At 41.0% G+C, this 27,749-nt stretch overlaps 1 protein-coding gene across 3 annotated transcripts; it reads right to left on the bottom strand.

Annotated features, from left to right (window-relative positions):
- Window positions 1-1,565: 1,565 nt before the first annotated feature.
- On the bottom strand, window positions 1,566-26,823 carry SLC16A5 (solute carrier family 16 member 5). Of its 3 annotated transcripts, XM_072645637.1 has the most exons (5): window positions 26,704-26,817; window positions 12,138-12,355; window positions 4,998-5,141; window positions 3,800-4,597; window positions 1,566-3,220 (listed from the first exon to the last, which is right to left on the bottom strand). In XM_072645637.1, the coding sequence occupies exons 2-5, from the start codon at window positions 12,334-12,336 to the stop codon at window positions 2,970-2,972; spliced, it is 1,392 nt and encodes a 463-aa protein (XP_072501738.1). In that variant the 5' UTR covers window positions 12,337-12,355; window positions 26,704-26,817; the 3' UTR covers window positions 1,566-2,969. The 3 variants fall into 3 exon arrangements, with proteins under 3 accessions (XP_072501738.1, XP_072501739.1, XP_072501737.1); XM_072645638.1 differs by lacking the exon at window positions 12,138-12,355 and having other exon boundaries at window positions 2,395-3,220; window positions 26,704-26,823; XM_072645636.1 differs by lacking the exons at window positions 12,138-12,355; window positions 26,704-26,817 and having other exon boundaries at window positions 2,395-3,220; window positions 4,998-5,452.
- Between the last annotated feature and the right edge of the window lie 926 nt (window positions 26,824-27,749).

Genomic DNA, 27,749 nt, shown 5'->3' with positions numbered 1-27,749 from the left:
AGAAAGCATTTTGCACACCACTAAGTTCTCACTTACCAGTAAATATGAGATGAAAAAGTCAGTCCCTGCCCTCCACAAACTTAGTCTAGTAAAAGAAGACAACGTGCATGGAAGGATGATCCTTGAGGACAATCCTACCTGCTTCAGCAGACTTTATCTAGCAGCATGTGAGCAAGAGGATGGGCAGTGACAGCTGTTAAGGACAGGTACTTAACTGTTGATTAGCTGCTAGGCACCTTACTAACAATTAGTCAATATTCACTTCACCTAGCTGCTTACAATTTGGGTACTTTTTTGGCCCATCCTCCGACAGCTCTACAACAGGGCAGAAAGAACCAAAGTTAATTTGTAATTTTCTTATGTACATATCTGGACAGAGGACAATGATTAGTAGGAATGGATGCAAATCCAATTTCCCCACCCAATGAACTTTAGAACGAGAAAGGAGATCAACTCCAATTTTCTCATTATATAGGGGATAGAAATGAGAGGGAAGTTACTTCCCCAAGGTCATATAGTAACAGACAAAATCAGAAAGCACCCAGGTCTTGATTCCCAGTCTGACCTTTTTCCACTGTATATGAGGATGCCTCCTTGAACATTTCTTTTATCTGATTTATTCATGTGCTACTAAGTATATCAGGAGGTAGGGAGAGACTCCAACAGATTATCTAATTTACTGATGAGATAGGTAGGTTGACAGTCACCCTCCCAGAATCAGAAAGGTTGGGAAGAGAACTCTGACCCCTGGACCCAAGTCTCACAAATTGCCAACGAGAGTCCCAGACTCTGTTCTACAGCTCTCACATGGACCAAGACCATTGCTTTGTCCTTTCTACTCCTCCAAATCAAGAGACTATCCTTATTCCTACCAAATGACATGGTTCTCTTGCCAGGGCTGCAGCTACTGGGGTTGACCTCTTGAGGGAGTTAATGTACCAGTTTGATCCTATCACCCAGTTAGAGAAATTGACTCCACCCGACAGAACCTGAACTGAGTGGGTAAGCGAGTACCCTCCATCTGTTTATTTTACAGAGCAATGAGAATGTGCAGGGACAAGAGAATCTCACCGTTCTGTTCTAGGTCCTTTAAATCTTCATGGTGGGAGTAAAGACAGATGAGATTCAGATTAAATGCGTTCTTTTCTGGAGTGGTCCTGGACTACTGCTATGGAAACCCCAGAAAGAGAATTGGAGTACTTCTGGGTCTTTTGAGAAAGTGGCTCCAAAATTAAACTACTTCCCTGTACACATAACCTTCCAGAGCCTCCCACTGTGCAAACTGATTCTCTGTCCTTGGTCCTTATCTTGCCCTGGGATCTTTGCCAAAATGGAGAAGTGGGGGTGGAGTGAAATTAGAAATGTTAGGAAACTAAAAATATATGCATAGAGCCCGTATAAGATTGCATGCCACCTTGGGGAGGAAGGGGAAGAAAATTTAAAGCTTATGGAAGTGGTTGTTGAAAACTGATAACAAATAAATTTTAAAAAAAGTTAGGGAAGACAGAGGAGAGCAATGACCTAGGGTTTGGAGGTCAGAGAAAGAAACCTTTGTGCAGGTAAACTACAATTTCAGGAATTAACTTTTTATTAAGCTTTTGGGCTGCCCCCTTGCAAGGGCAACTGAACTGTTATTCAGTTGTGTCCAACTCCTCATGTAGACCATACTGTCCATGGGGTTTTCTTGGCAAAGATACTCTTGAGGTTTGCCATTTCCTTCTCCAGTGGATTAAAGTAAACAGGTTAAGTGATTTGCCCAGGCTTACAAGTTAATAAGTGTCTGAGGCAATGGATTTGAACTCAGGTCTTCCTGACTCCAGGCCCAGCCCTCTACCCACTGAGCCACCTAACTGCCTCCTAACTTTGCAGCCACAAAACAAAAATAAACAAACAAACAAAAAAAATCAAAAAACCTTTAAGACCTGGTATTTAGCAGCAGCAAATGTATGTGCCTACTGGCCCATGCCAGACTACTAGCCAGCTCTACTGTTAGACCATGAGCTCCTTTACAACTCCTAGTTTTGACAGTCTTTTACTCTTCCTTGCATTCTCCAAGATGGCTAATACAATGTCTGGCACACAGTGGGCACTTGACAAATATCCTGTAAATCCGAATTTCCCCTCTGCCCTATCAGGAAAAATAGTTTAATACAAGGGCTTTTGGCTAAAGTATTCCTACCTTATAGCACAGGGGATAGGTAGGATTTTTTAGCACAGTGAAGCAGGGAGGTGCAGAGTAGGTCCACATTCACTTGATGATGAGAGAGGGAGTACCAATGAGGGTGACTCATCCTTCCTGGGCAGAATCAGGGCCATGACAGTCCAACCCTGCCTGCATATAGCAGAACAGAGAGTAAGTTCAGGTCATACAAAGAAAATCAATTCTTAAAGGTCCCTGAGAAAGCTTCTTTTTGGAAATTCAATCCAGTCAAAGCAACAAACAAAATTCCACCCAGACTGCTCCTGCCAAGTTGAGGGGAAAAAAAGGGCGGGGTAAGGGAAATAAAAATTACCCCACACTTATTTTCTGTGCTTCATTAATTCACCTCATTAGTCCAAAGAGTTTTATAGCCAGTTGCTCCAAGAAACAATGTCCTTGTGCATAATTCAAACATACTGTTTTTCTTGGTCTCTACTAGAACAAATATGGTTCCCTCTGCACAGTGCTACCTGTAGCCTCCCCTAGTTCTAAGATGGACCTTACTACTCCCTCCTTCCTAAGTGTTGAGAGAGGATGGGGCTGGGGACTGGGAAAAGATACAAGCAAGTTCCTTTTTCTGGTCACCTGAAGGGGAGAGAGTCAGGCGTTCGAGGAACCTTCTGATCACAGGGTAAGAGAGCTCAAGAAGCTAGTGCTTCATTGGATCCTTAGAGGGGAAAAGATGAGAGACATAATAAAGTAAGGGCTAGCACAGGAAGGCCTAGAGGCAGGGAGGACTGGTGGTCTATGCACCCTCAAGCTCCTTGGCTCAGACGCTGGTGACATACGTCACATATGTGACTGTTGAGTGTGGCTGAGCCACAAGCTCCTCTGTGTATCTGTGGTTGAGGTCCTTTTCCGGAGTAGGTTCGTCATGGACTCTGTCCATCATTTGCTTCAACTTGGTCTTCTTTTTGAGGAGAAAGAAGCTGACACCTATGAAAAAGGCAGCTGAGATGAGGAAGGAGCTGGACATGTAGAAAACATAGCTGAAGTTGCCAGTAGTGTCCAAAAGTAGACCTGCATGAGAGATGGAAGCCAGGTTGAGGGAGGGGAGGGATGCAGCAACCTCAGGAGCTTTCCCTGATCAGACTCCTAGGTCCTGAAAAAAAATCACATAACTGACACAGCATTTTCCTATTTACAAAGTGTGATTCTCTGGGAAATGGCCAAGGCAAGTAATATTATCAGGATTTTATAGTTAAGGAAATAAACTTTGCCCTAGGCAATATAACTAGTTAAGTGGCCCAGCCAAGGCTTAGATCCAGGCCTTTGGGACCCAAATCTCATGCTTTTCTCACTCTATTATCTACTTAAGTCAGACTGTGTGGTATATGGCAATTTCCCTTCCCTGGGATTTGAAAGGTGCCTTAGATACCATCTAGTCTAGCTATCTCATTTTTATAGATGAGGAAAACTGAGGCCTAGAGAGATTAAGTGACTTGTCTGGGATTACAGAGATAGGAAGTAACATAACTGAATCCAATGTTCTTTACATGATACCACACTTATACCCTCTTTTTTCTTCTCAGGGTAAATTCCCTTTCCCAGATACCACCCCCAGCATCCTTCCCCAACTGGTAACCTCCCTATCCTCACCAGCCAGTGGAGGAGATATAAGGACGGTGAAACTCTCAAGGACGGTGAAGAGACCCAGGGCACTGGAGAATCTGTTCATGGGCACTATATCCATGAGCACCTGGAAGAGCAGAGCCCCGATGCCACTCATGGAGATGCTGTATACCAGGCAATAGAAAACCAGTACAGAGAAGTTGGCTGAGATGACACAGATGAAGTTGCTCAGCCCATTTAACAAGACTGCCAGAGCAAAAAGGTACACACGGTGACCAGCAAACATGGACCAGCCAGCCACTACCCCAATCACAGGCCTAAGGAATATGTTGCTGAAGCCAATAATGGAGATGAGCAAAGCAGCTTTGTGTTCTTCCACATCATGGCTCAAGGCAAAGGGCACCAGGAATATGTGGGGAATCGTGAAGCCCATTAGCATCCATACTACCCCCAGGGTGTAGTAGCGGTAGCCCTGGTTCTGGAGGAAGACATCAAAGGCCAGATATCTCTGCACAACCCGACCACAAGGCAACAGACAACCCTGTTCAGGGACCCTGTTGAGTGGGGGATAGGCTGACTCAGCCTTAGGAGCCACAGGCCTCATGACGGACCCACAGATGCAGCAATGAAGGAAGACCCCGCCAAAGATCAAGAATGTGCCTCTCCATCCGAAGGCCTCCAGGAGGTAGCGGGAGAGCAGGGGCCACAGTGTGATACCCATGGAGACCCCAGCTGAGGCCAGTGCGTTGGCCAGTGTCCGGTAGTAGTTGAAGTAGTGTCCCAACACTGTGATGCTTGCCTGAAAGCTGAAGGACATGCCCATGCCTGCAGTGGAAGGAAGAGATGCCATGATCCTTCTAGATGGGTCTTCTAAAGTTTTGATGAGAGTTGAGGTCCATTCCCCACACCCAACAGTTCCTTAAGGCGGCAGTTTTGCCCCTTTCCCCACCCACTTAGTAACCCAGCTAGATATGGCTTGGCCTCTAGCCCATGATTGAGGCTGCCCCTGGGAATAAGCCAGAGATCACTTCTGGAGCAAGCCAGAACAGTACAGCACCCCTGCCTTTAAACAGCCTGCCCATCTGTTTCTCTCCCCAACTACACTTCTCAGATCTGCCATTTTCCCTTCAATCTCCTGTTATTGCTCCTCCAAGCCCCCATCCTGACAAACCCCAGACTTAGGAGGTTAGGGGGAGAAAGAGAGAGGGCAGCTGATGGCTGTCACCTGTGATGAATCCGGCTGTGATGTAGAGCTGGCTAAGGGAGCGGGAGAAGGAGCTGGCCACCATGCCTGAACTGGCCAGGACTCCCCCAAGCATCACTGTCATTCGGCAACCAAAGTGCTCCACCAGTATACTGCAAATGGGCCCTGGGGGGGTGAAACCAGAAAGAGAGTGGGGCAGGTTAGGGATGGAGCCAGAGGAAAAAGTCTGGAGTCCTGGAGAGTAACTAGCATTTAGGGCATGAGGACACATTTGAACCAAAGGGGAGCTCTTCCATGCTCTCCCACTCAATAGGATCAGACAGGTTCTAAGTTTGAAAGGAATCTCCCATGTCTGACATTTTCCTGAGCCAAAATCCTTCTGTAACATTCCCGAAAGGACTTATTGGGATCAAAGGGAGCTCTTCGATCCTATTCCACCCCATAGAAATATATAAGCTCCAAGTTGAAAGAAATCTCAGTGTCTAATGTTTTCCTGAACAGAAATCCTTTCTGCAACATTTCTGAAAGTCATCCAATCTATATATATGCCCTGAGTAATGTCAAACATACCACCTTCTGAGGAAGCCCTTTCTACCACGAGGCACCTAAGTGATACAGTGGATAGAGTGTGGTACATGGAGTTATGAAGATCTGAGTTCAGCTTCAGCTACTTTCTAGTTTTGTGACCCTGGTCAAGTCAATTAACTTCTGTCTGCCTCAGTTTCCTCATCTGTAAAGTAAGGATAATAATAGCACCTACTTCACAGAGCTACCGTGAGGATAAAATGAGTACAGCTTTTACAAACCTTCAGCACTTAAGCAAATCTAAAGCTGCCTCTTTGTAAATGCTTCTAGTTCTGCCCTCTAAGGCTATCTCAGGCAGTCTGTTTTCCCCAGGTCTTGAGTCCTAAGTAGCTTATTAGGTTGCATGAAGTTAATGATTAAAAGCTTATGTGTGGGTAGCCTTCAGACATGGAACCCTGGGACAAGGATTGGTTAAATCCACTAAAGTATGCTTAAGGGGAAATCTTCCAATTTATTCCTGTATCCATTTTTTCTGTACCCAATAAGAGTATCCCTCAATCTAAGACATAGATGTCTGGAAATGAGCTTTCACAGGCCACCTGCTGCTGGACATCTAACCAGGACAACACCCTAACCCCACCTCACCCCACTTCCAACCCTATTAACTTTAGTCCCAGTTCTGTGCTCACCATGACTCAGGGCTTTCTCAAATGTCGCCTTTCTTAGTGACTTAGCAATGTGAGAAAGTATGAGTATGTGTGCAGATTAGAGGTAAGAATGTGTGTGCGAATGCAGAAGATTATATGTGAATGTGTCTAAGTGTGGGTGTGTGTAATAGTGTGAACATACTTTAGATGAATTTGAACATAATTAATCATATGTGGTTATAGGAGAGAAGCTGGTTTGTGGGTATGTATGTACATAGTTGAGAGAGTTAGAATCACAAATCTGCTAATTTGCTAGCTGCATGACCTTGGGAAAGTCAGCTAAATTCCCTGAGCCATCCCAATTTCCTCATCTGTTAAATGGGAAGAATAATAGTTACCCACTTCATAGGATTGTTCACAGTAAGAATTAAATGATATAATGAAAAGTCTGTAAAAGTAAAGGCCTGCCTAGTGCTGTTCAGAGCTTTATGAATTGGTCCCACCATTCTAGAAAGCAATTTGGAATTATGCTAAATTACTTAAATGTCAGTATCTTGGACCCAGAGATCTTGCTGCTAAAGATCTACCCTTAAGGAGGTCAATGATAGAAAAGTCTCATATATTCCAAAATATTTACTGCAGTACTTTTTATAGTAGCAAGGAATTAGAAACAAAGATTATGGTCATCAGACTGAACAAGTAGAGAAGCATGAATGCATTATTGTTCTGTCAGATATACAAATGTAATGAATACAGAGCCAGCATAGGAAGACTTATGTGATGAACTGATGCAGAGTGAAAGAACCAGAAAAACAATGTACACAATGAAATACATCAACGTAAATGGAAAAAAATAATAAGATAAAAATGGAAATTATTGAAATAATGATAAAATGATGATGAAATTATAATGACCAGGCTTGGCCCAAAAGAAGAGCTATAACAATGTAATTCTTTCCTTGCTTTACAGAGTTAAGGAATTATGGGTATGAAACACTGCCTGTAATGTCTAATTTGGTTCATGTGTTGGTTAGTTTAGTTGAACCAATTTTCAAAAATCTTTTAAAAACAATTATTAGAGATATCTTCCTAGCTGGAGGGATAGATTGAATAAGTTAGTCAGTTTGATCCTCACTAATTAGTTCAACATTTCACAAACATTATTAAGTAGCTATTATGTTCTGGGCATGTGTGCTAGGAAGGAAAAAATAAAAATTAAACAATACTTGCTCTCCCAGTTGCTTACATCTGATTAGGAGGGGAAGGGAGTAAGTATGAATTAAGGACCTACTCTGTGCCCAGCGTGATGCTAAGGGCTGAACAGAATGTCAGTTGATCCTCACAACAACCTTGTAAGAAAGGTGCTATTATAACCCCCAAATTACAGATGAGGAAACTAAGGCAGACAGATTAAGTGACTTGCCCAGGGTCCCACAACTAGTAAGTGTCTGACTTCAAGTCCAGCGTTCTGTCCATTGTGCCACATAAGTTAGGGTATTTAAGGAAACATCAACATGTATATTAAAGTCTCGTATTATGAAGTTGGTATACCTCAGAAGTAAGGCTTGAAGCCAGGGCTCACTGACCCTCAGTCTACTTTCCTAATCACAATTCCTTTCCATAAGAGGTCAGAAATCCATCCCTTCATCTCCTGCTAGGAGATTCCCTGGACTAGGGTCTTTTACCTCCATTTCTGCAAGATGGGCCAAGGACAGATAGTCTCTGTTCCCATCTCTCTGCCAGCTCTTGCAATCTACCTCACCACAACAAATCTCATGAGAAAGCAAGGAAAAACATTCCCTTGGAAGACAGCTGGGGCATGCACTGAGCCAAGTAGTGGGGAAGAAAGGGAGGGAGAGGAAACTTGAACTACCCTGAGTTATCCTCATTCTTACTGTCTAGGCTCAAGTCAAGAGAGGTAGTGTGTGTATGTGTGTGTGCGCGTGTGTGTGTGAAATAGACCCAGTCCAAGGGGTTGGCATTGGATTTCCTCCTCTTTTGGGCACTCTGTAGAGCTGGCTCCTTGCCCTGTTCTTTCCTGGAGACCTCCTGGAATTGGCTGAGGTGAGGAATGAGGCAACCCATTCTAGGAGGAGGTTACTAAGACAAAGACTGAAACCAGAACCCTTGCCAGGAAGCAGCTACTGAAGGAAACTCTAGGGACCATGGGGGAAAAGGAAAGTCCTGGCAGGGGCTGATTTAGGGCCTTAGATGAAGAAATGGTTTACATTTGTAATACCCTAAATAAATATATCATCCTATAGCGTTATGAGAGGCAGTCCATCATAGTAAACTGGGAATCGGCCTCAAATCCAGGAAGACCTAGGTTTAAGTCTTGCCTCTGGGACATAATGGCAAGTCACTTAACCTCTCGGAGATCTAGATAACTCTCTATGGCTATAATGAGCAGAGAAGGTGCTGACCTGCATTGGTAGAAGGACATTCTTCACCCGGGGTTTCTGATACGAATGAAATCACAGGTGGAGTCCCTGTGATTATAAAACATGTAATGATAAGACATCATTACATGTTTTATATATCATTTTATTTGATTCTCACAACAGTTCTGTGAAGTAGATAAAACCAACTACAATGGACATTTATATCATGTTCTATAGTTTGCAAAGCCCTTTGTACAGCATGTAAAATGTAATGCATGATGGAGGGGCTCCTTCCCTACCTCCTCTCACTGGACAGCAGGCACAGATATCCCCTGACTGCTATCTGTCAGCTGTGATGACTCTTAATTGGCTGCTGAGCTGGAACCCCCACTAAAAGGGGCAATCCCCACCCCTAAGGGCTCATATTCCTGCTGGCTGCCAGATCTAAGGGTGACTTTTAGCTCAGAGGGTTGGGGAGAGGGAGGAGATGCCTTTCTCTTACAATGGGGAAAGCTGTAAGCTTATAGCCTCTTAGAAAAGCCTCTATCTAGGCTGGGGTGGGGTTATCCCTTCTTTGCATATTCTCTGCTTTGGTACAGTGCCTTGTGAGATCTCCAAAGGCAGCTGGCTCTTTCCTGGGCACTGGCACATCAGGGTATCTGTTTCCAGAGCAGTTGGAGCATAATCAGTGGCAGAGGTTGACCAGACAGCCAAAAGGGAAAGATTTTAGGAGATAAGAAAGAATTCACTGTACACAGTGGAGGTAAAATGTGAAATAGCTAATGAGTAGCATGGTTGGAAATATCTCAGTGAAGCCTCTTAAGGGATTATTATCATTCTATGGTTCTTTACTGCTTGGCATTCCTCTGTGGGAATAAAACTGCCTGTGTCATACCTGATTCATCTTTGTATTCTGGGTATGCTTTTCACCTCTTCCCAACTCCAACTCTCCTACTAGGAAGAACCCCTTAAACTAGGACCAAAAATAGAGTTGTTGATGTGGCTAATGTAGAAATACATTTTGGATGACTTATAATAAGGATTGTATTTCTTACCTTCTCAGTGGGTAGGAGAGGGGGTATAGTGGGAGGGAGAAAATTTGAAAATGAAAATTTTTTTTAAAATGAAAACAAACCAAGAAAAGTTGTTCCTCGAAACTGAAGCGATCTCATCCACCTAAGTTTACAAACTTCTGTCTGCCTCAGTTTCTTCAACTGTAAAATGGAAATAATAATAATACCTATTTCCCAAGGTTGTTGTGAAGATCAAATAAAATAACATTTAGAAAAGTAGTTAAATGAATGCCTGACACACAGCAGGGACTTAATAAATGCTTATTTCCTTCCTTCCTTACTCTCTTTTCCCATCCTTTCACTCCAGCTCTCTAGAAAGTACCAGGGGAGAGCTGTATTTCTTGGCTCCATCTGTCTCTCATGTGCTGGTCCCTCACTTCCTTCTCCCACAGTGATGAGAATCACTGTGATATAATCACAGAGCAGCCATAGTGATTACTTCCTAGGTGTCTTCTACCTCCTCCTGGAATAAGCTGCCTCACCCCTGAAGACAGACATTTCTGGGAAGGAGTAAGGAGTTCCAAGAAGCAAGATCATAAGCTCATAGGACCAAGGCCAGAAATCTAGAACTTGAATGGATTATAGAGACCATCCAATCTAACCTCCTCATTTTACAGATGAGGAAAACTGAGACCTGAGAGACTAAGTGACTTACCCAAGGTAGTAAGTGACAGATTAAAGATCTGAACCGAGATCCTGTGACTTCCAAGTAACTGGAGAGTCTTAAGAATAATTACAGCCTACTCATAAGCAACCTATAACTAAATTTGGAGATATCCACAGCTAGACTCATTCCAATAGAGAACCAGTCCCAGTATCCAGGGAATCCTCTAGGGCATGAGATTCAGTAGCACTGGGCAATACCACCAACTGCTATCCCCCCAGCCTAATCCCATCCTCATCTAGAGGGGGAAAAGAATCATCTGATTCTCTTAAGGGCAGACAGGAGAGCCTGATAGAAAGTAAATGGAGAGCCCAGTTCAAGTACTGCATTTCTAGAGTAAAAACCTGGATTTGGATCCTTGATGCTTCATATCAAAAAGTAGGAAGTAGTTCAAGGACCATCTTGAAGATTTTTTTGATTCATCTCTAAATTTGTATTGAAATTTCTTGTTTTTTAAGTCTTCATTTTCCAACACCACCCCCCTTTATAATATAGAAAAAAGAACAGCAAAAAAATTAAAAAACCAGCAAATCCATGATTATGTGGTATGTTCCATATCCATAGTACTCCACCTCAAAATGAAAGGGGGAGGGGGAGAGGTATGTTGTAATGTTTTTGCTTGAAGATATTTTAAAGAATTTTGTCTACTGAGAGCAGGGAAAGGAGATAAAAGTTGAAAAAGGGTCTTAATCCAGCAATACTATTACTAGGTCTGTATCTCCCAAAGAGATAAAAATGAAAAGGACCTATATTTACAAAAATATTTATAACAGTTCTTTTTGTGGTGGCAAAGAACTGGAAACTGAGGAGAAAACCATCAACTGGGGAATAACTAAACAAGTTGTGGTACATGATTGTGATGAAATATTATTGTGCTATAAGAAATGATGAGCAGGAAACTGTCAGAAAAACCTGGAAAGGTTTACATGACCTGATGTGAAGTGAAGTGAGCAGAACCAGGAGAACATTGCACACAGTAACAACAATACTGTATGATGATGAGGAAGGAATGACTTAGCCGCTCTGATCAAGACAATGATCCTAGACAATTCCAAAGGACTTACAGTGAAAAACGCTATCCATCTCCAGAGAAAGAACTGATGCAATCCGAATGCAGACTGAACATACTTTTCTTTTTTTCTTATACAACATGACTTATATGGAAATATATTTTATATGATTGCCATGTATAACTTTTATCAAATTGCCTGCCTTCTCAATGAGAGAGGAGAGAAAGAAAAGAATTTGGAAACCAAATTAAAAAAAAACAACACACCAATATTAAAAATTGTTTTTACATGCAAAAGGGGAAAATAAAGCATTAAAATGATGAGAGAAAAAGGGTCTTCAGATGGTTGGCAGAAAGTTTAGTATCGATGCTGATCAGGAAGAGGATTGGACTGAACATAGGTTCAAATCCCAGCTGCTTCTTGCAAGCTGAATGACCTTGGACAAGTCACTTAATCCATGTATTTATAAAAGGGTAAACAAATTACCTGATCTACAAGGTTTCTATGAAGAGCCAAGAACATGACATATAGAAAGGTGCTCTAAGTAGTATTATTAACTCATATGTCAAAGGAATTAAGTTGGACTAGATGGTTTCCAACGTCCCTTCTTGTTCTCATATTCTATAATTCTATAATTCATCCCCCCAACCAGATGTGTGACCTTGGGCAAGTCATTAGACCTCAGGTTCTAATTGAGTAAAATGAGGGGGTTAGATTAAATGATCCCTAAAAACCATTTTTCATCTCTAACACCCTGATCCTGGGAGTCAAGACTCAAATGAGCATGAAGGCCCTGACCCCACTCCTTCAGACTCATAGTGCCTCTATGTTTCCAATCCCTCCCCTTTGTAGGGAACTCACCTCCAGCATGGAGTAACGCAATCATAATGGAAGGGAACCAGGATGTTTCACTGTTGCTGGCTTGGAAATCTTGCTGGAGGTCAGCAAAGAAGATACCGATACAAGTAGGGAAGCCCAATGTCAGGCCCTGGACCACCACAGTGGCCAGCAACACCACCCAAGACCATCTGCTTTCTGTCTGTTCTTTGGCCTGAGGCATTCTCTCCTGCAGGAGTCACCTAGGTTCCGGGAGGAGAAAGAAAGGGTCAGGAATCAGGCCAGTAGCAACCTGGGCCTCTCGCCTTCCCTTCTGGCCACCTGCCACATTCACAGGAAGAGCCTGAGCCCACACAACAAAAACCTGTCCCTCCTTATAGGCATAGCATCTAGGGCTACCCAGGTTCCCCTCCAGGAGCACCACCTTCTGAGAGGGTGGACTTGGCCCACACTTTGGCTCCTAATCTGCTTTGACCCATTTCCTGGAGCTAGGTAGGCAGGAGATAAGGGAGGGGCCTGTAGAGAGTGAGTAGGAACAGGAATGTCTGTGTAAGGATGAATGGAGCAGAGTGAACAATGCGTAAGCAAAGTCAGGCCCTTGAGTTCCGGAGAAGTTTCCCGAAAATCTTTAGAGCTGACAAGGAATCACAGCCAATACCATCACTTAACAAAGAAGCAAAGTGAGCAGGAAGGATCTGCTTATGGGAACACAAGGTATAAGGAGCAGAAAGGAGAGCTGAATCTCAGTCTTTTGACTCAGTCCACCCCCTTGCCACAATATGGAAAGGGACACTCACTCACTCTACCACATTCCTGACCCAAGGTCCACAGGTGCACAAGGAAGAAATGTTAAAAGCTTTGCTACCCAGGCTTTCTTTATACTAAGGCAGATCATGTTTTTACATTCAAGAGTTTGCTGAAGCAAACCAATGACAGCCTTAAAATTCATCCTCATTTGCCTTGAGAATGCAAGGAAAAACCAATTAAAACATTAATCCTATAGGGTACTTATCTTGTTCTGCCACTAATTAGCTGTGTGGCAACCTTCCTCTACCACCTCTCTCCGCCCCCCACCTCCATAAGTTACTCTCTCTCAGAGCCTCAATTTCCTCCTTTGTTGGACTAAAATAAAACACCTCTAAGCTCTTTTCTCATTCTGCTGGAATTTTAAGGTTTAGAACTGAAACAGTCTCCAATTTCCCCTCTCCCCTCCAAGATTCCACATCACTCTTGAAAATACAATTTACTAATGCCTACATTAGGACCTTACAAGTATTGTGAGAATCAATGGAAATATTAAAGCTTTCTGTAGCCCTTAAAAGTGCTAAATAAATACATTATTATTAGTTATTCTTTTGAATGATTCTATATTCCATAGTCCAAAAATACAATTCGAGGTTACACACCATTTATGCATTCAACAGATTTTGATGGCAGAAGATATACAGATGATATTTATAATTATATTCATGATGATCTGCCACAACATGTAATTCAAAAAACATTTATTAAGTACGGAAGGCACTGTGTTGCTGATACCCAGATATACGCCTGAGCAGGCCACAGACAAATTAAGATCAAGGCTTCTGTGGAGTGGCCCAGTTGATATTTCAGAGACAAAAGGGATCTCAGAGATTATGTAATTCAACCTCCTCATTTTTACAGAGGAGGGATCATTACTAAGGTAACTCATTCAAGATCCCTCGATAAGTAGTACTAAGTGGCAGAGTTGGAATTTGAACTCAGAACTTCTGAGTACCAGTTTAGCAACTTATTTCACAAGTGGGACAAGAGACAGTAGGTGCCACTTACCCTGAAGCTTTTTAAAAATCATGAGATCTTTAAATCTCTGTTACTTTCTGACCAATACTGTCTCAGCAAGCATTAATTAAGCCCCTACTGTGTGTCAGGCACTATGCTAGGAACTGGAGATGCCAAGATAGGCAAAAGACAGGCCCTGCCTTCAAGGAGCTCACAATCTGATACATGAGACAACATGCAAACAACTATGTTTAAATGAACTAAGTAGAGGATAAACAGGAAATAGTTCAGAGGAAGGTGCTTGAATTAAGGGGAATGATTTCCTTCGGTAGTGGTGGTGGTGTTCAGTCATTTCAGTCCTGTTGACTCTTCAATCTCCCACTGGGGTTTCCTTGGCAAAAATACTAGAGTGGTTTGCCATTTCCCTCTCCTGCTCATTTGACAGATGAGGAAACTGAAGCAAACAGTGTTAAGTGATGTGCCCAGGGTCATGCAGCTAGTAAAATTTGAACTCCGGTCTTCCTGACTCTAGGCTCAGAGCTCTATTTACTGTCCCACCTAGCTACCTTTCCTACAGATTTCCTGGATCAAAAAGTAATAAGTACTTAAGTAAGGTATAAGAAGACTGGAGAAAGGTATGGGTGGAACTAGATTATGAAGGGCTTTGAAAAGTCAAACGGGGTATTTTATATTTGATTCTGGAAGTGATCAGGAGACACAATATCTATACCATTGCCCCAATGGGCATCTTAAGTTCTCTCTAGTTCAAGTTATCTCCTGAGCTCTGCAATCAAGTCTTCCCCAACCGAGTGAGCCAAGTGCCCTAGAGAAAGAGGTTGGGATTGGGAGTTGACATCTTTGTTCCAGTCTTGGATCTGCCACCTATTAGTTGCAAGCCCTTGAGCAAATCCTTTCCCAATTTGGACTTCAGTTTCTCTATCTTAGAAATGAAAGGTTTGAAAGGTCTCTTCTAACTTTGACATTATATGATTGTTGAATTCCCCTCCTCAAATCATTCCAGCAAACAAAGCTAGTGTCCTTGTCTTGACATTAACCTAGCCCTGTCTCCTTCCTTTCTCCTAATTCAATAACTCTCTTTGTCTCACCTGTGGCAGCCCAGAGGTGAATGGATCAGAAGGAGTGACCCTGACTCTCCAAAGTAAGGGTACTTTGGAAATAAGGAGTCAGAGAAGCAATCAACAACTTCCCTGAAGTTGACTGTCCCTAGGAAGAAGGCTGGCAGCTAGGTCATGCAGTGGATAGAGCTCTGGGCTTGGAATCAAGAAGACTCATCTTCCCAAGTTCAAATCTGGCCTTACTTACTGTGTGACCTTGGACAAGTCACTTAATTCTGTTTGCCCTAGTTTCCTCTTCTGTAAAAACGAGCTGGAGAAGAAAATATAACTTTGCCAAGAAAACTCCGAATGGGATATCTCGGAGAGTTGGACAGAACTGAACAACAAAAGGAGCCTATTATTAGGGTGCCCACTCCTTCTGGGTTTAGGAGCATCATCAGAAACACCCAAAACTTCCCTGCCACCTGCTTAAGCCATTATTAACACCCCCCAAAGCTGATATTTAATCCTTAGGACTGAGTGTTCTGTCCGAGGGTGCTTTCTTTAAGGAGTTACTGAAATTCCTTCAGGAGGCTTTCGAGGCCTCTAACCTCAGTACAAATCCTGTCCTCTTCCTACTTCTCTCTCCCCTATCAGAAGATCTAGTGGAGGTGGCTAAACTGATATTAGCCCCACCTGTGGTATAGTGGCCTGAATGTGTCATCAGATTCTCCTGACTTCTGGTTTGAAGCCCCTTTTATTCCCCTCTTCATCCCCCATATCTATCCTCATCCCAAAGATCAGTAACTTTGGGAACCATGCTCCCTTCACTTACTTTAGGATTTGTTTCTTCAGCAAATTTGAAAAGTCAAGGGCCATCAGCTGATCCTACTCTGTTCCTGCCCAGGTTTACCTATCTATAAACCCAGCTCTACCACTAATATCCCAGCCCCTCTGATTTCTCCTCTCTGCCTCTTTTCCTTTCTCTCTCCCTTTTTTTCCTTTTCTCTCTTTGGATTTGACTGTTAACTTCTTTTATTATTTGTTATTGTTACTATTTAATATATAAACTTGACAGACATCAGCAAATACAAACATTTTCTTATATAATTAAGAACAGAAAAAAAAAGATCAGCTAAATGGCACAGTAGAGTACAGGGCCTGGATTCAGAAGACATCTCCATCTTCCTGAGTTCAAATCTGGCCTCAGGCACTTAGTAGTTGTGGAACTGTGGGCAAGTCATTTAACCCAACTCAGTTTTCTCATCTGTAAAAATGAGCTGGAGAAGGAAATGGCAAACCAGTATCTTTACCAAGAAAATCCCAAATGGGGTCAGGAAGAATTGGACACAACTAAATGACTGAGCAAACAACATGACAAAATTAAGGCAGCTAGATGGTACAGTGGATGAAATGCTGGATTTAGAAGTCAGTGAGATAAATTCAAATCCAGTCTAAGGGGCTCATTAGTTGTTTGACAATGTACAAGTCACTTAACATCTGTCTGCTTCAGTTTTCTCATCTGTAAAATAAGGGTGATAATAATAGTCCTTTCCTCCCGGGGTTGGTGTGAGGATAAAATAAGATGATATTTATAAAGTGCAAGATAAACTTTAAAGCACCTTATAAATGATAGCTATCATGTTATGAACAGCTTGTTTTTTTAAAGTATATATTAAATTTATTATAGTAGTTCCAACACTATCTTGCTTAACGTGTCCCCTTGTGAACTTCTCCTTCTTACACACACACACACACACACACATACATACACACACACACTCACTCACTCTCTCTTTCAGTTTCACTATCACTTTTCCCCTTCTCCTCCTTCCAAAACTATCCCTTTTATAACAAATAATTAAAGTAAAAAAGATCCATACACTGTTCATGTCTAAAAAATTTGTATCTCTTTCTGTACCTCTAGTCAATTCTCTCAATTATAACAAAATTCATCATCAGTCCTCTGGAGGGGCGTTTGGTCATTGCGTCAAGCGTAGCTCTCAAGTCTTTCACAGTGGTTTTCTTTTACAATGTTGCACTTATTGTATACATTGTTCTACTGGTTTGTTTACCTCACTCTGCATCAATTCATGCAGATCTTCTCAGGAGTCTCTGAATCTGTGCCTTTTGTTCTTTCTCACACCACAATAGTATTCCATCACATTCCTATGCTAACTTTTGTTCAACCATTCACCAGCAAATGGATAGCTACTTTGTTTGCTATTACCAAAAATGCTGCTATAAATATTTGTGTATATATGGTTCCTTTCCTTCTTTCTTTGGTCCTTTTTAGGTAAAAGCATAGTACAGAATCATTTCACAGACCTCTACTTAAGCAACTTTTTGGTGGGGGAGACATGGGGAAGGGAGGGAGGCAAAGAGGACACGTGGGATCTGGGGGAACAGAGAAGATAGAGAAGGATGGGAGAGGAAGAACATATGGGACAGGCACATAGACAAGAGAGGATGGGTGACAATCCAGACAGGGCTTAGGAAGACAGATAGAAGGGGCCTGGACCTTTGAGGCTGACAGGTGGAATGGAGCAAAGGTTTCTAGCCAACTTCCCAATAGGTAACGGCAGTGGTAACAGCCTCGCAGTACTGGCTTATGTACTATGTTCACTTGGAGGGTTTTTTTCTTAAAGGGTTGATTTTTGAGGAGGGTGAGGATGAGTTGGGTGGGACAGAAATTATAGTACTGCACAGTAAGATTATTTTATCTTTTGGAGTAAGGATTTCTTTCAGAATTCTTTTATCAAGTCAAATGTTCATAATGTAGATTTACATAAAGTAAGAACTGCGTGTAATGGTATCTTTGGGTCAAAAGGTATGCAGGTTAGTGACTTATCGGCTATAGTTCCAAATTGCTTTCCAAAATGGCTGGAACAATTCATAGCTCCACCAACCGTGCATTCGTTTGTCATCTCATAACTCCTTCAACTGTTATCATTATCCCTTTTTGTTATATTTCCCAGTATAATGGATTTGAAGTAGAACCTTAGAGATATTTTGATTTGTATATGTCTTATTAGCGATTTGGAACATTTTTATTTGTTTGACAGCTTGTCATTCCTTTAAAAACTTGATCATGTCTTTGGCCATTTATATATTGAATTAGCTATTACACATCTACTTGAGATTTTGTTGCAAAGATTATTCCCAATTAACTACTTTCCTTCTATACTATTCTAACTATATTGATTCCATTAAAATGTAACTATAAAATGCATAACATCCGGGAATCCAGTTAACAAGACAACACACAGGAATTAGATGAACATATATACAAAAAGCTCTCTACAGAAGCAAAGACAGGACTAAATAACTGAAGAACAACTAATTATTCATGGTTAAATCATAATAATAAAATTCAAATGACAATTTATAGATTCAGTATCAATCATTCTACCAAAGGTTACTTTTATAGAACTAGAAAAATAATAACAATAGTAATAAAAAGTCAAGAATCACAAGAGAAATAATGAAAAAAATGGGAAGGAGACATAACAGTATTAGATCTCAAACTATATGGTAAAGCAGTGATCACCAAATCTATCTGGTACTGGCCAAAAAATAGAGAAGCTGATCAGTAGAACAAGCTTAGGTACACAAAACTCAAAAGCAAACGAATAGGATAGTATTTAGTAAATCTAAAGATTCTAACTACTGGGTTAAGGACTCACTATTTGACAAAAAATGCTTGAAAACTGGAAAAGTCTTGTAGAAACTAGATTTATTTAAAACAACATCTCACACATTGTAAGTTTCAAATGGACATATGACATAAATAGAAAAGATCATAGAAACAAATTAGAGGAGCTGAAGTCTGTTTTGCTCTTGACTGTTCCCTCCTAAGCTTTGCTGTCCCTTTTAAATCTCCTTCACTATTCTCCCTCCCTCTTTCCTTGTTGAGTTTAATATATTTCTCATTCCAAATTCTGTTGTATATGTATGTGTTTAACTATCGTTTGTCTGATTCAGGTAAAATTGTAGTTCATAAGATTCTTGCTCCCCTCGTGTTCCCCTTCCCTCTTGTTTGAATCCTCTTTTTCTCAAGCACTCCAATTAAGAAAAAGTTAGTTCCTTTACCTTCTTCCTCACTTGTTTCTCTTTACTCCTTTTTCTTTTCTCAAAGTTAACAAAACAGAAGAAAACTACACTTGGTTCTTGTATCTGTATGTTACTTAATTCCTTCTGCGAAACTTTAAAGACAGTAGAATTCTCAAAAGCCACCCTCCTCTTTTCCTATTAGAATGTGACCACTTCATCAATATTTAACTCCTTCCAAACTGCTCAAATGTATTTACCTTTCTAAGTTTATCTTGGTCATTCCCCAATTGATAAATGGTCAAAGGATATGAACAGGCAATTTTCAGATGAATTAAAGTTATCTATAGTCATATGAAAAAATGCTCTAAATCACTACTGATTAGAGAAATGCAAATTAAAACAACCCTGCAGTACCACCTCACACCTATTAAATTTTATAATATGACAGAAAAGGAAATGATAAATGTGGAGAACACATGGGAAGATTGAGACACTAATGCATTGTTGGCACAGTGATGAACTGATCCAACTATGCTAAAGAGCAATTTGGAACTATGTCCAAAGGGTTATAAAACTATGCATATCCTTTGACCCAGCAATACCACTACTAGGTCTATATCCCAAAGAGATCATAAAAAAGGGAAAAGGACTCACATATACAAAAATATTTATAGCAACTCTTTTTGTAGTGGCAAAGAATCAGAAATTGAGGGGATACCCATCAATTGGGGAATACCTAAACAAGTTGTGGTATATGTATATAACGGGATACTATGGTTCTATAAGAAATGAAGAGCAGACCGGTTTCAGAAAAACCTGGAAAGACTTACATAAACTGATGCTGAGTGAAGTGAGCAGAATCAGAACGTTGTACACAGTAAAAGCAACATTGTATGATGATCAACTATGATAGACCTAACTCTTCTCAGCAGCATAATGATCCAAGACAATTCCAAGACTTGTGATGGAAAATGCCATACCCAGAGAAAAAAACTATGGAATCTGAATGCAGATTGAAGCATACAATTTTCACTTTTTACATGATCATACATGTATAACCTATCAGATTGCTTGCTGTCTCAGAGAGGGGAGATTGAGGGAAAAAAATTTGGAACTCAAAATTTTATAAAAATTAAAATGAATGTAGAAAAATATCTTTAAATATAATTGGAAAGAAATAAAATACTATTAAATGGGAAAAAATAATAGTATTTACAAAACAAAAAAACAAACCCAAGTTTATCTTGGCTCTTATGGTCACATTTCAAAATTTCTGTGCAGCTATTGTTTTTTCATTAAGAAGGCTTGAAAGTCTATTAAAAGTTATTGTTTTCCTTCCCACCTTTATAGGACTTTAGTCAGTTTTGCAGATTATTATTCTTGTTTTTATTCTTAAGCCTTTAGCTTTTGCCTTTTCAGATACAAAATTCCAAGATTTTCTCTCTAATAATGTGGTATAGTGTTCTGTCATCACGACTGGTACCTGAACTCTTTCTGGCTGTCTGTAGTATTCTTTGACTTCCAGGCTCTAGATTTTGGCTGAGATTCAAGGTATTTTCAGTTTGCAGTTTCTTTCAGGCTGTGATCAATGCATTCATTCTAATTTCACTTTGCCTTTTGGTTCTAATAAATTGGGATAGTTTTCTTGAATTATAGTAACCAGATTTTTTGTTTGGTCATGATTTTCTAGGAAGCCAATGCTTCTTAAATGATCTATTTTCTGAGTCAATTGTTTTTGATAGCAGATGCCTATATTTTCTTTTATTTTTTCAATCTTTTGACTATTAAAATATTTCTTTTCTTATGATATCATTGAATTCTGATTATACCTTCTATTTTTCCAGTGACCAATTTTCAATAAATTAATTTTTTCAATGATCAATTAATCAAGGAGTCTATTTTCAAGGCATCTGCTACTTGGGTAAAGTTTTCCACCATTTATTCCAAATTATCTTCTGAATTTTTTCCTCTAGAGAGAGCTCTTATTCTAATTTTATTTTTCTTAATCTCGTTTCATTTCTCCCACTTTATTTTAGTCATTGTGGCATCTACTATAGTATTTGTTTTAGAATTACTCTGTCTAGGGTTACATCTTGGGCTTCTCTTAATCTATAGTATATCTTAACTGTGTTTGGTGAATTTTTAAAAAATTAACTTATAAACAATAAATTCTATTGCTATTTCAGAGGGCTGAGTGGAATAATACAATAAAGAATTCTCTCACTACTCCAGAAGGCATTTTGAAGCAAAGACTGATACCTAAATCAGGAAGAGACAAAACAGAGAAAGAAAATTATAGACCAATTTCTCTAATGAATATAGATGAAAAATTTTAAATAAGATTTTAGCAAAAAGAATACAGGAACTTATCACAAGAATAATACATTATGATCAGGTAGGATTCATACCAGGAATGCAGGACTGGTTGAATATTAGGAAAACTATTAGCATTATCGATCATATCAACAACAACAAAACTAACAGAAACTACATGATTATCTCAATGGATGCAGAAAAAACTTTTGAAAAAATACAACACCCATTCCTATGAAAAACACTGGAGAGCATAGGAATAAAGGGAACTTTCCATAAAATAATAAGCAGTATCTATCTAAAACCTTCAGGATTATATGCAATGGAGATAAGCTAGATGCATTTCCAATAAGATCAGGGGTGAAACAAGGATGTCCATTATCACCACTATTATTCAATATGGTACTAGAAATGTTAGCTGTAGAAATTAGACAAGATAAAGAAATTGAAGGAATTAGAATAGGCAAAGAAGAAACTAAGTTATCACTCTTTGCAGTTACGATGATTTACTTAGAGAATCCCAGAGATTCAAGTAAAAAACAACTTGAAATAATAAACAATTTTGGCAAAGTTGCAGGTTACAAAATAAACCCACACAAATCTTCTGCATTTCTATATATTAATAACAAAGCCCAACAGCAAGAGATAGAAAGAGAAATCCCATTTAAAACTAGGGTAAACACTGTAAAATATTTAGGACTACACCTGTCAAAACAAACCCAGGGACTTATGAATACAATTTACAAGGCACTTTTTGCACAAATAAAGTCAGATGTAAGTAAGTGGAAAAACATCAGTTGCTCATGGGTAGGCAGAGCTAACATAATAAAAATGACAATTCTACCTAGATAAATTTACTTATTTAGTGTCATACCAATTCAACTATCAGATAATTATTTTCTAGAACTGGAAAAAAATAATATCAAAATTCATCTGGAAGAGCAAAAGGTCCAAAATATCAAGGGAACTAATGAAAAGAGATGCTAGGGAAGGTAGCCTAGCACTACCAGATCTCAGATTGTATTATGAAGCAGCAATTAGCAAAACCACTCGGTACTGGCTGAGAAACAGAAGGGTAGACAAACGGAATAGGCTAGGTACTCAAGACACAGTAGGCAATGAATATAGCAATCTACTGTTTGATAAACCAAGGACCCCAGCTTCTGGGATAAGAACTCACTGTTTGACAAAAATTGCTGGGAAAACTGGGTAACAGTGTGGCAGAAACTGGGCATAGACCAACGCCTGACACTGTACACAAGAATAAAGTCCAAATGAATACATGATCTAGGTATAAAGGTTGATGCTGTAAACAAATTAGGGGAACAAGGAATAGAGTATTTATCAGATTTATGGAGAAGGGAAGAATTTTTGAGTAAAGAAGAAATAGAGAGCATTATGAAGTGCAAGATGGATAATTTTGATTACATTAAACTGAAAAGTTTTTGCACAACCAAACCCAATGCAACCATGATTCGTAGGGATGCAGAAAACTGGGAAAGAATTTTTGCAGCTAGTGTCTGTGATAAAGGCCTCATTTCTAGGATATATAGAAAACTGAGTCAAATGTACAAAATACAAGTCATTCCTCAGTTGGTAAATGGTCAAAGGATACGAACAGGCAGTTTTCAGAGGAAGAAACTAAAGATATCTATAGTCATATGAAAAAATGCTCTAAATCACTATAGATTAGAAATGCAAATCAAAACGACTCTGAGGTAGCATATCACACCTATCAGACTGGCAAAAATGACAGAACAGGAAAATCATAAATGTTGGAGAGGATGTGGGAGAGTTGGAACACTAATTCTTTGTTGGTGGAGCTATGAGCTGATGCAACCATTCTGGAGAGCAATTTGGAACTATGCCCAAAGGACTACAAAAATGTGTATACCCTTTGACCCAGCAATATTGCTACTAGGACTGTATCCCCAAGAGATCATAAAAATGGGAAAGGGTCCCACATGTACAAAAATATTTATTGCAGCACTCTTTGTAGTTGCCAAAAACTGGAAATCAAGGGGATTCTTGTCAATTGGGGAATGGCTGAATAAATTATGGTATATGAATGAAATGGAATACTATTGTGCTATAAGAAATGATGAACAGGAAAACTTCAGAGAGGCCTGGAAATATTTATATGACATGATGCTGAGTGAAAGGAGCAGAACCAGGAGAACTTGTGCATAGCAACAACCAGTGTGAGAGTTTTTACTGGTAGACTTGGAACTTCATTGCAATGCAAGGACTTAAAAAAAATTCCCAATGGTCTTTTAAGGCAAAATGCCTTCCACATCCAGAGAAAGAACTATGGAATTCAATCACAGAATGTAGCAGATAATTTTTTTTGTGTGTGTATTACGTTTTGGTTTGTTATATGATTTATCCCATTGATTTTAATTCTTCTATACAGCATGACTATAGTGAAAATGTATTTAATAGGAATGTATGTGTAGAACCTATATAAAACTGTATGCCATCTCAGGGAGAGGGGGAGAGGGAAGGCACAGGGGCAGGAAAAAAAATATAAGTTATATGGTAGTGATTGTAAAACACTGAAAATAAATAAAATTAATTTAAAAAAAATAAAATTAAAAAAAAAAAGGAATCCCACTCAGGGACAGAGATTGCTTTGCTCAGCAGGACTCCTCCAAATTTGCCAGCTTCCCTGCTCCAAATCAGTTCCCCATATATTTCAGGAACTTGGAGTTGGTGTGAGAGATGACCCATGGTAATATGCCCTGATAATATTTAATATAAATTTTGGACTTTAATAAGGGCCAAAGCTTGAATTAAGAAGAGTCTGGACCTAGTAGTCTCTTTTGTTATCGTAAGTAAACTCAGAGAATGCCTTTTGGTATGTCAGCGAAGTAAATGGGGCTGACTTAGTAATTTCCTTACAAGACCCTTTTTATGACATGTTAATGATAAGGAAAAAAAACACAGATGTCCTGGGTTGTAATTTCAACTTTGTCAACTCTGTTAAAGATACCCTTTCTTGTGTCAACAACTTCAAGGACCTGTTTAGGACAGGATGCCTACCACTAGAGTGGTGGGATTTTCTCCTTATCATACGTCACAGAGGAGGAAGTTCACACAGCCTGGAATCATAAAAAGCAACTGACATTACTTTGTTAATTGTCTTGTCTTTTTAAATTTACCATTTGTTCAACTAAGAGAGTTCCTTTCTCATGGTAAAATGTATTTAAGCCAGACAATTTCTGTAGCAGGCAGTCAGGTTCTGATCCTGGCTCCATGATATCCATGTACTGTTACTTTGGAGAGAATTTATAATAAGAATAATGAAAAATGTATACATTTAGCCTGTTGCCTCTACTTTAACTAAACTTTCAGGTTAACAGTCCATTACATCAATATTGACCATGCCTCCTAAAATCATGCTAATCCATATGCAGAAATTTCCTAGTTACTTAGGCTGAAAACGCCACCTCATACTTCACTGACATGTCACTCTAATCTACTGGCAAAAGTGATGCCTGAGAAAACAGGTCCATCTGGTTGTCTAGGACTATCCCAAGAGACAAAGTGATGGCATACCTAAGTGAGGCCAAATGTCTACAGCATTACAACAGGGAAAAGCAGGCCTTCCTGAGCCATGTTTTTCAGAAAAGACTGACAGCAGGCAAGCCTTCCTACTCTTCTTACCTTGGGGGTTCTAAAGCTAAGTACTGCCCTACTTAAAGAGCTAAGCCTTTCAGGGCAAAGGGAGGTGCTTTCCAGTCTTAGCTGTCTAGATGAAGGTTCCAGATATTTTACCCTCTTCGACAAGTCTGTTGTGTGGGTCTGCCCAGGATATCTTAAGGAAAATATAATCTTACTCTTCTAAAGTCTTTTTCCCAATAAGATCTTCTATTCTCCTGACTCTCTCTCCTTAATAACCCCTTATCTAAATATAGTGCAACGCTAGACTGTACACCCTGTCCCTTGCCCTTTCAAGTACACATCACTATAAACTTGCAGAGAACACAGTGACAAAATGAGATCCATGCTCCTCATGTAGAGACCCGAAGGTAAAAGATTCAAAAGTGAACACTTGGGGTTTCGTGTTTGTGAATTTCATGTCCCAAACTGTGGGGGATCCCCCTTCTTTTTCTATCCAATGTCCAGACTGTGTCCTCCTTTCTAGAAAACAAACCTGGATGGCTATCAACCCCTGGAGGCTGCTAGAGGTCAAAAGGTTCCTCAACCATTTACCCTCCTCCCCTAACCCACATGAGGCATCAAGTAGGTTCGGAAGGTTTGAGTCTGGACCCCTAAGAGAGGGCTCAGTATTCAAATTAGTTCTTACCTATCCCAAAGATCCCAAGGATTAGAGCTGGTACTTACCAGGGCCCCGGGGCTGGCAATAAATTATGAGGCACACCTGGCATGGGCTTTCCCTTTTTCTGGAGAGAAACCAGCCTGAGATTTCTGGATTCTACTGTTGCTAAGGGAACCCAAATAAGTCTCAGACCTCTCTTCTCCCCTTCCCAGCTCATAAATGTGACCCCAGATGTTCCTAGTATGGGGTGGATATGGGGAGAACTGCAGAGAATGCATCGAGAAAGTGGGGAAAAGGCAAGATTAAGCAAGTGCCTGGCAGATAGGAGGCAACTAATAAATGCTTTTTTGATTGACTGATGAGACATTTGGAAAGCAGATTTGCAGGAGAGAGACTGGGAAAAGTACTGGGGAGCTCTAATCTCTGCTTTATGACCCTTCTCAGTTGTCTCCGTTTTCACCTTACCTGCCTCTAGGCTGAGGGACTCCAAGTACGCTGAGATTGAAAGGCAACAGTTGGATTTGCAGGAAGGGGCAAAGTGGCATGCTTTGGGAGTCACTGATGCAGACTGTCCGGTCCGCTGGCTTCCCAGGAGAAAATTGCTCACCCCACCCCACACCAATTCCCACAGGTGTGTCTCCCAAAGTAAACCCAGCTTAAGAAGAGACAAGACCTCATCAAAGAGTCAGGAAAACGTGTGTTCTGGCCCCCACGCTAGCATTGCCCTCCGGCTCCTTAAACAATAATAATCGTGCCTTTTATAATTTAAAAAAAAAAGCAGCCAACAAAACAATAAAACAGTCAAGAAGGGCAGAATGGATTAGGCATGAGTGGTTAGGGGGTGAGTTTGCTGCCAAGCCCCAGAGTCATTGAAGGGTAGAGGATCCCACGTTCGGCCTCCATCACTCCTATCTTTATCTTCCACCCTGAGCTTAGCGCGGCTTTTTAAAGGAATCTTCCCTGGGATCTTGGGCTGCAGGGGTAGGTTGGGAAAGTGCGGGGATCCTCAGCTATGGGGGGGGGGGGGGGTAGATGCGGAGTGGGAAGCAGCAGGAGGTGTTAATCCTTTGGGGATGGAGTAGGGGCGTTGGCGGGGGAAAGGTCCCTGCCTCCCCATTCGGCTCACCGGTTCGTACAGGGTCCCCATGCAGAGTGACTCCGGAGCTAAAGTCTCCTCTCCCTTTCTTGCAAAGCAGAGAAACCGTTTCCGGCAGCAGGTCTGCAGTCTTCTGTCTCCCCCCCACCCCTAACCCCAGCTCCCCACCTCTCGCTTTATTCTCCCCTCCTCTCCTCTCCTCTGCTCTCCTCTCCTTTCCCCGCCCCAAGTGGGAAGGTTAAAAGAAAGGGAGGAGACTTGGGTCCGCCTGGGCGGTGCAAGTCGGGAGGAGGGGGTGAAGGGAAACCAGAGGCTGTTGGGAGGTTTTCTGTAGAAGACTCACAAGGACCCCAAACTTAACCCCATTCGTCCAATAGAAAGGATTTGGGGTCATCTCAATGCTGTGGGAGGGCGGTTGGGGAATTTCCTTAGGAGATGCTGGAAGTGGGGAGGAGGCCAGGGTGCTTTATGCATTTGGGGTTTCGGGGAAATGAGTGGTGGAGACCGGGAGTCTGTAGCACTGGGACTTGCCTTGAGCCAGCTTCCAAAAGACTGGCCAGTGATTAGCATCGGAACTGCATATCTCCATTTTCTGCCCTTTCCGGCTATCTGCATCACAATACTAGAAAGGCTAGCTTAGGAGCCAGAACTGTTTGGATTCCCTACCCCCAGAAGCCAGGATGCTTTTTGTAAGTGTGTTCCGGAAGCTAAGAGTTTGGCTTTGAGGGTGGGGAGTTGGGGGAGAGTGGCCTTGATCCATTCAGACCCCACTCCCACTTCCCAAGCTGGACCGTGATTCAGGGAAGCAGTTGGTAGGAATTGAAGGAGCCCTTTGGCCAAAGGATGCTGAAACAAAACACGAACATACACACACACTCGTTGGCAAAGGGATAGTTCATTATTCTTCAGTTATGAAGGAGAGACAGCTCCCCCCGCATCTCTCCTCCTTCCTCTCTCCAGCACATGGAACACGTAAGACTTAAGACTCCAGACATCCCACGGCAGGGTGGCAAAGTAGCAGGCACCTTTCCTCACCCTGGCAGCATGCTATTTGCTAGCTCTCTTTGTTCTCCTTC

This window comes from Notamacropus eugenii, chromosome 2 (assembly GCF_028372415.1).
Source record: "Notamacropus eugenii isolate mMacEug1 chromosome 2, mMacEug1.pri_v2, whole genome shotgun sequence".
In the NCBI taxonomy this organism is placed as follows: Eukaryota; Metazoa; Chordata; class Mammalia; order Diprotodontia; family Macropodidae; genus Notamacropus; species Notamacropus eugenii.
Note: the sequence above shows the minus strand (reverse complement) of the source record. Positions and strands in the feature narration are given on the sequence as shown.

Coding starts and splice junctions, on each gene's coding strand:
- SLC16A5 (XM_072645636.1), bottom strand. CDS start 5,364: ATGTTACAGAAGGATTTTGGCTCAGGAAAATGTCAGACATGGGAGATT. Junction 4,598..4,997: donor CACAGCCGGATTCATCACAG/GTGACAGCCATC, acceptor CTTCCACTGCAG/GCATGGGCATGTCCTTCAGC. Junction 3,221..3,799: donor TATATCTCCTCCACTGGCTG/GTGAGGATAGGG, acceptor TCTCTCATGCAG/GTCTACTTTTGGACACTACT.